This window comes from Doryrhamphus excisus, linkage group LG20 (assembly GCF_037039965.1).
Source record: "Doryrhamphus excisus strain RoL-2023G ecotype Guam linkage group LG20, RoL_Dexc_Guam_v1.1, whole genome shotgun sequence".
Lineage (NCBI taxonomy): Eukaryota > Metazoa > Chordata > Actinopteri > Syngnathiformes > Syngnathidae > Doryrhamphus > Doryrhamphus excisus.
This window is the reverse complement of record NC_136376.1, coordinates 8407555-8419862: the sequence shown is the minus strand read 5'-3', so window position 1 is coordinate 8419862 and position 12308 is coordinate 8407555. Positions and strand designations below refer to the sequence as shown.

Below are 12308 nucleotides of genomic sequence, written 5' to 3'. Positions count from 1 at the left end.
CATATTGCGCAACTGCAGGGTCTTGAGACACATGCTAACTCGCAAACTAGAGAGCTAGCAACCTAAACGGTAGCCTTCAATTTATTTAAACTTAAATAGCCAAAAGCTTACCACTTCCACACGGATAGGGAGGATAACTATTAACAGTTATTTAACCTTTAACATGAACATTAATCAAACGTAATATTTTTTTCTGGGTACATGATACCATACAGCATCCATATCAAACTTGCGTGGGCCGCACTAACATTAAACTTTCATATCAAGGCGGGGGCCGGCCGCGTGTTTGAGACCCCTGGTGTATAATAATCCCTCGTTTATTTGGTTAATTGGTTTCAGACCTGACCGTGATAAGTGAATTCACGTAGATCAACATTCCTTATTTATAAATGGAATATTTTTTTATTAACTGCAGGGTCTTGAGACACATGCTAACTCGCAAACTAGAGAGCTAGCGACCTAAACGGTAGCCTTCAAGTTATTTCCTTTAAACTTAACTAGCCAAAAACTTACCACTTCCACACGGATAGGGAGGATAACTATTAACATTTATTTAACCTTTAACATGAACATTAATCAAAACGATCATATCAAACTTGTGCGGGCCGCACTAACGTTAAACTTTCATATCAAGGCGGGGGCCTCAAACTAGTGTCACATGTGGCCCGCGGGCCGCGTGTTTGAGACCCCTGCCTTAGAGGCTCCGCTGTGCAACTAGCCAAAAACTTACCACTTCCACACAGATAGGGAGGATAACTATTAACATTTATTTAACCTTTAACATGAACATTAATCAAAACGATCATATCAAACTTGTGCGGGCCGCACTCACGTTAAACTTTCATATCAAGGCGGGGGCCTCAAACTAGTGTCACATGTGGCCCCTGCCTTAGAGGCTCCGCTGTGCAACTAACTTCGATTTGAAACAAATCCCATTCGGAAGTTGACTTTATGTACATTTTGGAGAACTTCCCGCCTTCTTCTTGGCCCTGCACCCTGACGCTGTGAGCGCTGACAAAAATGTCAGTGTGTCATCCCTTCAGGGCGAGTGCATGTCAGGGTTGTCTGACATTTTAAGGTAGCATGTCACTCATGTAAACCAGGAGCTGATTTTTTTTTTTTTTTTTAATACACATCTGATGAGAGTATTTTGGTGCCTCATTCCCTAATGTACCCACAATATCCCCTGGTTCAATTCTCACTAGCTGGCAGGAGGCCAGTTTCCGAACATGGTTATGGAGGAAAAGAAAATTGATTTCTAAAGAGCTCTGTCTGCTCTGCCCGGATATGAAATATGCAATCTGTTATTAGTCTATCAATGATATTAACATTACATGACAGGCTTGTCCAGATATATATTAAAGATGCTTCAGGTTTATCCCGCAGCGAGGTACATGAATAATGACATGCTAACATTTAAGTCAACTAATCATTATCACAGCAACACAATTACGATGATATCTGCTGTGTTTGTCCGTGAGAAAGAGACCTACATCGACTTGGCACCCGCAGCAGATACAATATTGTAATCCTGTAGACAAGCACAGCAGGAGGCTCCATATTGCTTATTATGCGTCTATTAATGAACGTAGACCGCGAAAGGTCAAATGGCTCGCATGCTAACATGCACACACACTCACGCACACACACACACATGCTGATCCTCCAGATGCACCCGTGCAAAGACTAGCACGCACACAGTCAGCAGAAAGGTCACGGCATACGGTGCCTATGTGAGAAAAAGGATATTTGAAGACGATGGGCTGCCTGTTGCCATGGAGCAGCCAGACACACACTGACACACACACGGCATCACACACACTCAATCAATAAATCCTTCCATTAAAAAAAAAAGATTACAAATAGCCGACACTGTTTTAGCATTTATAATTCAGTGGTTGTGTTGATGATATTTATAAATTGAAAAAAAACTGGTTTATATAGTTTGTGAAGAGCAAGAAAACTTGGAATGTTAATTGTTAATTGTTGAACCTAAACAACAATGGCGGACGGCAGCGCTGATTCATTTTTTTTATGGGTCAAAATAAATAAACATTAGTATAAAGCTAAAGGAATATTATTATAGTATGAAAAAATGTTATTACTTCTCCATTAAATAATATAAAATATAAAATATAAAATATAAAATATAAAATATAAAATATAAAATATAATAATAATAATAATAATAATAATAATAATAATAATAATAATAATAATAATAATAATAATAATAATAATGTAAAAAAATTACATAATATCCTGAAAATAGGTCATATGACCTATTTAATGAAAATGTACTCCATATGATTTATTATTATTGGATGGCATTTTTTTGTTTTTATGTATTTAATATAATTCTTAACTTTTTTTTTTTTATTGAAAGGGGTAGAGCACAGCTGCAGTTGTTGGCGACATTGCCATCTACTGCCCCGGCATGCACATTACACCCTTTTTAGTTCCTCTCCTTCCTTTTCTACCGCTTTTTCCTCACGAGGGTCACGGGGGGTGCTGGAGCCTATCCCAGCTGTCTTCGGGCAAGAGGCGGGGTACACCCTGGACTGGTTGCCAGCCAATCACAGGGCACATATAGACAAACAACCATTCACACTCACATTCATACCATTTTTAGTTAAGAGATGTTAATTTTATTTCTACAGCACCAATTTACAACTGATTTTATTTCAAGTCACTTTAAATATGGAGCGGCTGTGGAATCATGTTGCTCATACAAAGAAAGAAAAGCCTGTACACACAACCGCAACAAAGAAACCAAGACTCAATGTCCCATTTTCTATTCAGCAGTTGTGTCATGGCTGCTAAACTTCCCATAAACTGTGATGTCCTTCTGTGGATACAAACTAATAAAGACTGAATCACTTTTCTGTGTGGAGTTTTCTCCGGGTACTCCGGTTTCCTCCCACATTCCAAAAACATGCTAGGTTAATTAGCGACTCCAAATTGTCCATAGGTATGAATGTGAGTGTGAATGGTTGTTTGTCTATATGTGCCCTGTGATTGGCTGGCGACCAGTCCAGGGTGTACCCCGCCTGGGATAGGCTCCAGTATACGCCTGTGATAAGGATAAGCGGTATAAAAAATAATGGATAGATACTAAATGAATCACCAGCGCCTCTGCTGGTTGCAGTCAAGTAGTGCAGTCCGTTTTACTTCAAGACACGATTAATCAACAATCAGTTCCACAAATTGACATCAACTCATGGATTGGTATGCCCATCCCAAACACTAAGTCCATGTTTGTGTGTGTGTGAGGGCTTCATTTCTGTGCACAGAAGGAAAGCCAGCACTTTTCAAGAGCATGGCTTCCCCACTAATCCCTTCAGGGCTGGGTAAATTATGCCAGTTGGTTAATCAGATTCTCCCCCACTTGCACTTCACCACCTCGTGAGAGACAGACAGCGGCACAGCAAAATGGACTACTTCTAGGTGGCTCACAGCTCTTCTATATTACGTACGCGCTAATGAACGGCTTTTATTTTTTTATTTTCTCCAATTTGCTCCGTGCGACTTGTCAACTTGCATTCTCTTACATGCTTTGCAAATGTGCAAGGCAGAAACACAAGCCGGTCGCTTTGACACACGATATTTGTCAAGCTGCAGATTTTTGTGACAATCAGCATCTTGCACAAGGGTTTTGTTTTGGATAGCGGCCACCATGAGTTAGTGACTCTTCAAGATTAGATTTAAGTTATATATTACCTTCTAATTCTAATGATTTACCTGTACAGTAATCCCTCCTTCATCATGTTAATTGGTTCCAGACCCAACCGTGATAAGTGAACTTCAGTGAAGTACGATTCCTTGTTTTTTGGAGATGTTATCCAGCATTATTCTGAATAATAATGTCATGTAAACAGGAGTTCAGTACATTAAGTTATATATTACCTAATTCTAATGATTTACCTGTACAGTAATCCCTCCTTCATCATGTTAATTGGTTCCAGACCCAACCGTGATGAGTGAATTTCTGTGAAGTACGATTCCTTGTTTTTTGGAGATGTTATCCAGCATTATTCTGGATAATAATGTGATGTAAACAGGAGTTCAGTACATTAAGTTATATATTACCTAATTCTAATGATTTACCTGTACAGTAATCCCTCCTTCATCACGTTAATTGGTTCCAGACCCAACCGTGATAAGTGAATTTTTGTGAAGTACGATTCCTTGTTTTTTGGAGATGTTATCCAGCATTATTCTGGATAATAATATGATGTAAACAGGAGTTCAGTACATTAAGTTATATATTACCTAATTCTAATGATTTACCTGTACAGTAATCCCTCCTTCATCACGTTAATTGGTTCCAGACCCAACCGTGATAAGTGAATTTCTGTGAAGTACGATTCCTTGTTTTTTGGAGATGTTATCCAGCATTATTCTGGATAACAATGTCATGTAAACAGGAGTTCAGTACATTAAGTTATATATGACCTAATTCTAATGATTTATCTGTACAGTAATCGCTCCTTCATCACATTAATTGGTTCCAGACCCAACCGTGATAAGTGAATTTCTGTGAAGTACGATTCCTTGTTTTTTGGAGATGTTAGCCAGCATTATTCTGAATAATAATGTCATGTAAACAGGAGTTCAGTACATTAAGTTATATATTACCTAATTCTAATGATTTACCTGTACAGTAATCCCTCCTTCATCACGTTAATTGGTTCCAGACCCAACCGTGATAAGTGAATTTCTGTGAAGTACGATTCCTTGTTTTTTGGAGATGTTATTCAGCATTATTCTGGATAATAATGTCATGTAAACAGGAGTTCAGTACATTAAGTTATATATGACCTAATTCTAATGATTTATCTGTACAGTAATCGCTCCTTCATCACATTAATTGGTTCCAGACCCAACCGTGATAAGTGAATTTCTGTGAAGTACGATTCCTTGTTTTTTGGAGATGTTATCCAGCATTATTCTGGATAATAATGTCATGTAAACAGGAGTTCAGTACATTAAGTTATATATTACCTAATTCTAATGATTTACCTGTACAGTAATCCCTCCTTCATCACATTAATTGGTTCCAGACCCAACCGTGATAAGTGAATTTCTGTGAAGTACGATTCCTTGTTTTTTGGAGATGTTGTGTCAAATGTTTTGACAAATAAAAAGCTGATTTTACTTGACTAAGATGCACCACCCATTGTCTGAACCCTAACGACTCAATGCAAAGTATGCATGCCAAAGCAAAACGAGTCAACATATGCTAAGTTTACCTTTTTGACCCCCAAATATAGCATTTTATATGTGCTTTAATTTAAAAAAAATTATCATTAGTGATGTCCAAAAGTGCTAATCATTCAATTTAAATATTGATTTTGTAATCATAAAGTTGAGACAATGCAGTATTAGGGAAGGGCACAATAATTAATTAATCAATTGCACTTTTTTGTAATTAATTCACAATTCTTGTGTGAAACATGAACACATAGTTTGTTCCCTTTACTGTGCATTATAACACGTGAAAACAAGTTCATATGAGCAAGCTAACAATGCTGTCATTTGGATACACCTATTTTGACTATAAAGGTTGAACATTGCATCGTTTGATAACCATGCTGTGATCATACATTAACAAGTACACTGATAACAACATGTAATAGTTGCAGTATCTTGTCGTATTTTGATGATTTAAAATACTACCGAAATATCTTTTCGAGGCGTAAGCTTGTGCTACTTCCATCAACAAAAGCAGCATAGATACAGCCACAACACTTACAATGGTCGCTCTCCTTGGGATGGCTGTGTCTTCCAGCACAAGACGTGTGCGCCAGTCCTCAGGTAAATAATGCTGCTGGCAAAAAAGCCTCTTGTTGAGTCTCTGTAGCGAAATTAAGAGCTAGGTATCCACTCACGTCGTGTTAGTCCACCAGATAAAAATATTTTTCCATGTTAGCTGCTACAATAATATTGTTGTAGCTTGGTTAATATACAAGTAAGTTTAAATGGAGGTCTGTTGGCATTTTTGTGTGGGCTTAAGCATCAAAATAGATATTTCCCATGATGGCCATTGTTAGCTAGCTCATATTTACTCACTTTTTCACAATGGAATGCACAGAAAAGCCAAAGAAAGGATTGTGAATATTCATCAAAATTCCCCCCAAAATGTGCAGTTCCCCTTTAAGAGTTGTTTTTTGGAATATTCATAGCTTGATATAACTGAGGCATGATGGGGTGCATTACTTGGCTCCGACCAGCAGAGGCGCTGTTGATTCAATGTCAACAAAGTAGACAACATGATATCAGCTGAGTGAATAAAGCTCCATACACACTATGGGGCAGCATTATTCTGGATAATAATGTCATGTAAATAGGAGTTCAGTACATTCAGAATATTCCATGATGCCATGAGCTAAAGTATAGTTCAGTTTTAATGGTTCAACACCATGATTCTGTCAAGGTGAGATCAATAACAGTTTCTACAAACAGACAGTGAGTCCTTGGCTTAGCCTAGACAATTCAAGGCTACAGAAGATAGCTAAAGGAATACAGCGGGTTAATAAAATGTCTTTTTTTTTGACAATAGAAGTGATTGCTGCTTCTGAGGATATAAATAAGCTCAATTGTTTGACCCTGTGCTACTTCATTACAATGATCCTATGTGAATGATATTTAGAGATAGTGTGTGTGTGTGTGTGTGTGTGTTTGTGTGCATGTGTGATAGCAGCCCTAGTGACAGGCAGACAAGAGCAGCGAAAGGCTATAAACTGGTATCACACCCTCACAGACACGCAAAGAGGAGCAGACTGGACGCTCCTCCCAAAGTGAAACATTCATGCAATTAAAGCCATTTAGTGAGACGGATCAGTTCTTCCAACATGCTTCTTATTGTAGAGGAGCCAAAGTAAAGATTTATTTTGAATGAGCAATGTTGTTTTATAGCATACCCGTAGCGGAGGTTAAGTGTATGTGTTGAATTCTTCTTCCTTGAAATGGGCCATTTTAGTGCATTGTTTTCATTGTTTTTCCTGCATCATGACTTCCTGTCTTAAAGGCCCTGCCCTCTTTCCGCTCCGACGTGCAAGCCATGCCCCGTGTAACACACACAAAATACATTATTTACGTTTGTTGTCAAATAATGATAGCGGTTTGGCAAAGTTTAGCTACTAGTGTTAGTCATTGAATGAATAGCCTGTCATAAACTCACAATGACTCCCAATCTCCTATCGCTTCTCTGCATACACTGCTTGTGTGTATTTGTACCAACATGTACATCAAATTGTTATGTTTTAGGTACAAATGTTTGTGTTTTAACATGACCGAAATACCTCAAAGTCAACATTTTGTCATATTGCTCATATCCATTGAAATATAATCCAAAATATGCACTCACTCACCACTCCTTGTGCATTAAACTTAATGTTGCACACACATACACACACACATTTACATAAAGCATGCTTGCAAAAGCTCCATTGAAAAATCAGCTTATTTAAGATACAACTGTGCTTATCTCTTATTCATATGGGATTAAAAATAACAAAAAAAAAACAAATAAAATCAAAATTTCAGCTCAGTTCACCTGAGGCAAATATTCACATATTGTACAGTACTTGCATGTATTATGGTGATGCAATAACTTCATAGAAATATTGATTTATTTAAGCTACGGTCAACTTATTTAAGACCCAACAAACATTCAGAAATTCAGCCTTACTTTATGTTGCACACATTTATCATTGCACTAAAATTAATATATCTGCAATACGTCTGCTCCTGCATATGCTCCTGTGCAATACTATGTGTATATTTTGGATAGATCTTGTATATATCTTGTTAAATTGTCTTTTTTTCTCTACTTTTATATACTTTTTTTTAACTTGACTACTGCACTGAAAGGAGAAGCTGTCCAATCTTGTTGTACATCTTGTATAATGACAATAAAGGCCATTCCATTCCATTTAAAGACATATTAATTCATAGAAGTGACTTGTTTATCAATTTCAAGACTTCCATTGCAAAACTGACTTATTTTAGGCACAAAAAGTCAACATTTCAGTTGGTTTTAATTTGCCTGTTTAAGCAAATAGTGTCTGAAATGTGTACCAATACTCTTAAAGTTACTTCATGCTGCAGAAGCATGCAAGAACTCCATAGAAACATAGCGTCAGTGGCGCCACAGCAGTCATCTGTCATTAGTGCAAATATTCACGCAAACTCTTAATTATTATTATTATGATAAGTTGCGGGTTCACGTCTCACCTTGCAGAGGTGACTCGCCTCTTCAAAACCGACAACCATTCGCCAGCCGAATGTCTCCAACCCCTGCAGCTGCACCGTACAATCCGTCAACTCTGTCCCGGGATTAACCGCTCCAAAATACTTTTATTGTTCCTTCTCAGTCCTCCTCCTTCTCCTCCTCCTCGGTATCACTTCCACACACACACACTACACACGCCTCTTGTTGCACGGTAGCGACGCGTGTCCTCTAGCGGCTCCTCTCTGCCGTGTGGCGCGGAGGCAAGAAGCGCAGCACCGTGGACATAATCCGCTGCTAGGACACGCTCCGTGGACGGGGGAGAAAAGAGACTGGGAAGATATCCCGGCACTAAAGAGGGACGAGGAAGAGGAGGAGGAGGAGGGAGATGATGGTGATGGTGATGATGAGGATGATGATGCTGTGCGCAGCATTCAGTGGGATGAATGAAAAGACAGAGTGCTCGCCACTCGTGTACAAGTGTGCGTGTGCGTGTGCGTGCACGTTGGATGCAGGAGCTGCACAGTGAGTGGGAGCACCGGGCGAGCTCGTGGGTTAGTGCACCCACACTGATATTAGATGGATTATATAAAATGATAACACAGCGTGGATGTGTTTTTTTTTTCTTTTGGCTCACAGTGACTCATAGTAGTGCACACCTCACTGCACATGCACTGCTCCACTATGTCAACTTGACACACTGTGACCACAGGTTCGATGCCCTTATTGAACACCTGTCAATTTGAGTTATCATGAGGAACCATATCATGAAAATATATCAAAAGTCATTTTACACTTGTATGAGTTATGGATTACATATTTTTATCATGTACTTTTAGTACTTTAGGTCTCAGTGGTGCCACAATAGTGTATAGGACGTGTGTTGGCCATCATACATCCTTGATGCTGGAATTTAGATTAGGAATTTAGGGTTTCAAACACGCAGCCCGCGGGCCAAATGTGGCCCGCTGGACACTAGTTTGAGGCCCCCGCCTTGATATGAAAGTTTAATGTTAGTGCGGCCCGCGCAAGTTTGATATAGATGCTGTATGGTATCATGTACCCAGAAAAAAATATTACGTTTGATTAATGTTCATGTTAAAGGTTAAATAACTGTTAATAGTTATCCTCTCTATCCGTGTGGAAGTGGTAAGTTTTGGATATTTAAGTTTAAAGGAAATAACTTGAAGGCTACCGTTTAGGTCGCTAGCTCTCTAGTTTGCGAGTTAGCATGTGTCTCAAGACCCTGCAGTTGCGCAATATGTTGTAAATAAAAAGAGTATAAATGTGACTATAGTCGTGTTTTGTCATGTCTACAGGGCTCTAATAATGCTTTGTTAATTTGAATATGAAAAAAATAATTTGTCTACCCGCCAACTATATGTGGTTTCTTAAGTTTTTATTATTTGCCATTTTATTATTATAATTATATTTATTTATTACTGATTCATTGATTTTCTTTATTCTTGATTTGTTTAGTTTCATCTTATTTTGTGCAGAAAAATAAAAATTAAGATATTTGAGAACAGTGGAATGTTTTATCAGAGCTTTTATTGTAGAAAATCGGAACCAAAGCACTGAAAAAGTTTGTATATTTTTCTGTTTTTAATAAATGCGTTTTTGGATTTTTTTGGGGAAAACCTGATGCGGCCCAGCCTTGCCCAGACCCTAGCTCTAGTGGCCCCCAGGTAAATTGAGTTTGAGACCCCTGGTTTAAAGTGATTTTAACCTTCCTCTTATGTTAGCTTTCTGGTATCACCTCTTATGTCAATGGGTCGGTTTTGACCCATGTATTAAATCAGCTACAAAATACACTAAAAACAATAAGTTACCATTAAATTTGCTTCTCATGTCTTGGTTACCTTCTTAGGTTTCCTCATCCATGAAAATGTTGGTTTTAATACTTTTGGTGTGGGCATGTAGGGCATTTTTTGTCACTATACCCCTCAATTTCAATTTCCAAAAATGGTAAAATGAACCTCAAAAGAATCATATTCATAAATTGAAGGTTCTTTTGTTACCTGGCTATTACTGAGGGATATAGAACAGCTTCACCACCAGGAACCTCTTCATCTGACTCGCATCATCTGTGTTTTCTGGATCCATACATGGATTTGGCTCAAAATATTGCTTTATAATCATATTATTATTATCGGGTCGAAACCGACCCTAACAATACAGTGGTCATGATTTCAACCAGACCATTTTAAAATTTAGTAATAATTATTTTTTTTGTTGAAATAGAGTTTCCTGACAAAGTCAAAAAGCCATTATGCAATAAACAAATGTTATGTGATTCTTTCTATGCATTAAAATGTAAAGAGGAAGGTTAATATGCTGTATTTGGAACACACTGCTTGGTGTGTCTGTAGCTTTAATGCTAATGATTCATACGCTGGTCCTCACGACCTCCATGGATGCACGACAGCTGCTCAACATAACGGATCCAACATGAATACTCCTTGGCTGGTCACGGCGGGCCACTCTGGTTCTCCTGACATCCGTGGATTCACGACAGCTGTTCACATGGCGTATCTGACATTAATATACCTAAGTCGGCCATGACGGGCGTCTCCTCCCGCTGTACATTCGGGTTCTCCCGGTCACAATAACCGTAGGTGCCATAGGAGGACAGTACGTCCATCTTGTAATCAAAGTGAGTGGGCTGCACGAGCCTCACACACATGCATGTCCCCAGTGGGTGAAACATTCGACAGCCTTCCGTTAAGTGTACCGAACACGCATGCTGCACTCCAATTTGGCGACATCATACTAGGTTAGCATGTTCGCTGAGAAAAACAAAATGATGTACTTTATTTAACTGATGGATAGTTGGCAGAGCACTAGGCTTTACTTTAATATGCATAGTGAAGCCTGCTTTTTTTTTTTTTTTAAAAAAGTTTGCATGTTCTCCCCGTGTTTTCTCCGGGTACTCCGGTTTCCTCCCACATTCCAAAAAACATGCTAGGTTAATTGGCGACTCCAAATTGTCCATAGGTATGAATGTGAGTGTGAATGGTTGTTTGTCTATATGTGCCCTGTAATTGGCTGGTGACCAGTCCAGGGTGTACACCGCCTCTCGCCCGAAGACAGTTGGGATAGGCTCCAGCACCCCCGCGACCCTTGTGAGGATAAGCGGTAGAAAATGAATGAATGAATATAGATTAAATATTCCTTTCCATGTATACCATTGCTTTCGGAAAGGTCATTAAGTAATTACAAGATTCCATTCAGAAAGAGAAAAACTCCTCATGTAAACATGGCTATTGAGGAAAGAGGTTTCTCCTTAATTATATCATGAAAATAAGTGACCATCTGTATGCCCCTTCTCTCAACAGCAAAACGTGAGGGGAATGATGGATTGTTTTCATGTTCAGAGCTCCAGGGAGGCATTTTACTGTTCTAGCAGTGTGACCGTCCACATCTATATATCTGTCTGTCGATGTCAACAATGACACAGTAGTGGTTCTATTTGACTGATTGTGCAAATCTAAACTCCTACAGCACTTGAGAACAGTATTTTATATCAATTAGATTACTATAACAGATGAGACAGCATCAGAGTACTAAGAGCCAAGACTTTGTAAACAGCCAAAAATACCCACCTTTGATGTATCGAAACCGATATTCATGCCCATGTAGACCAACACTAACCCCAACACCGTCATACAGTACGAATAGCCTGTCAAAAGATATAGATATATTTTTCAATTTCCCTAAATTCACCTGAAAATGCCCAATTTTCTCCAAAGTCTACGGCTGGGTGTTCATTGGTGGGAGAACGGGCACCTATTACACACATTTGACAGCAGCGCCACTTCACCGCACAGACACACACAAGCATGAACTCACAAAGAAAGTAATACCCACAAAACCCACTGACACGATGCGCACCGACGAGATGAAAGGGCCAATTTATCAAACCACCAGCTCAGGCATGCCCGAGGACGTATAGTGCCAGCGCCGGTCTGGAGAAAGAGGGCAGGAAGTGTGTGTGTGTACATTGTGTGTGCGTGGTTCTTCAATTTTCCTCCTTACAGAGACAGTGAAGTCATTCCTCTAAACATAACATGCA

At 38.9% G+C, this 12308-nt stretch overlaps 1 protein-coding gene across 1 annotated transcript in view; it reads right to left on the bottom strand.

Moving 5' to 3' along the window:
• Window positions 1–8662, bottom strand: part of LOC131107906 (zinc finger matrin-type protein 4) — a 74936-nt gene extending 66274 nt beyond the window's left edge. The window contains exon 1 of the mRNA XM_058058370.2: window positions 8239–8662. Within this exon, the coding sequence (XP_057914353.2) occupies window positions 8239–8277 (39 nt within the window). The 5' untranslated portion in view covers window positions 8278–8662. The remainder of the gene's footprint in view (window positions 1–8238) is intronic.
• Between the last annotated feature and the right edge of the window lie 3646 nt (window positions 8663–12308).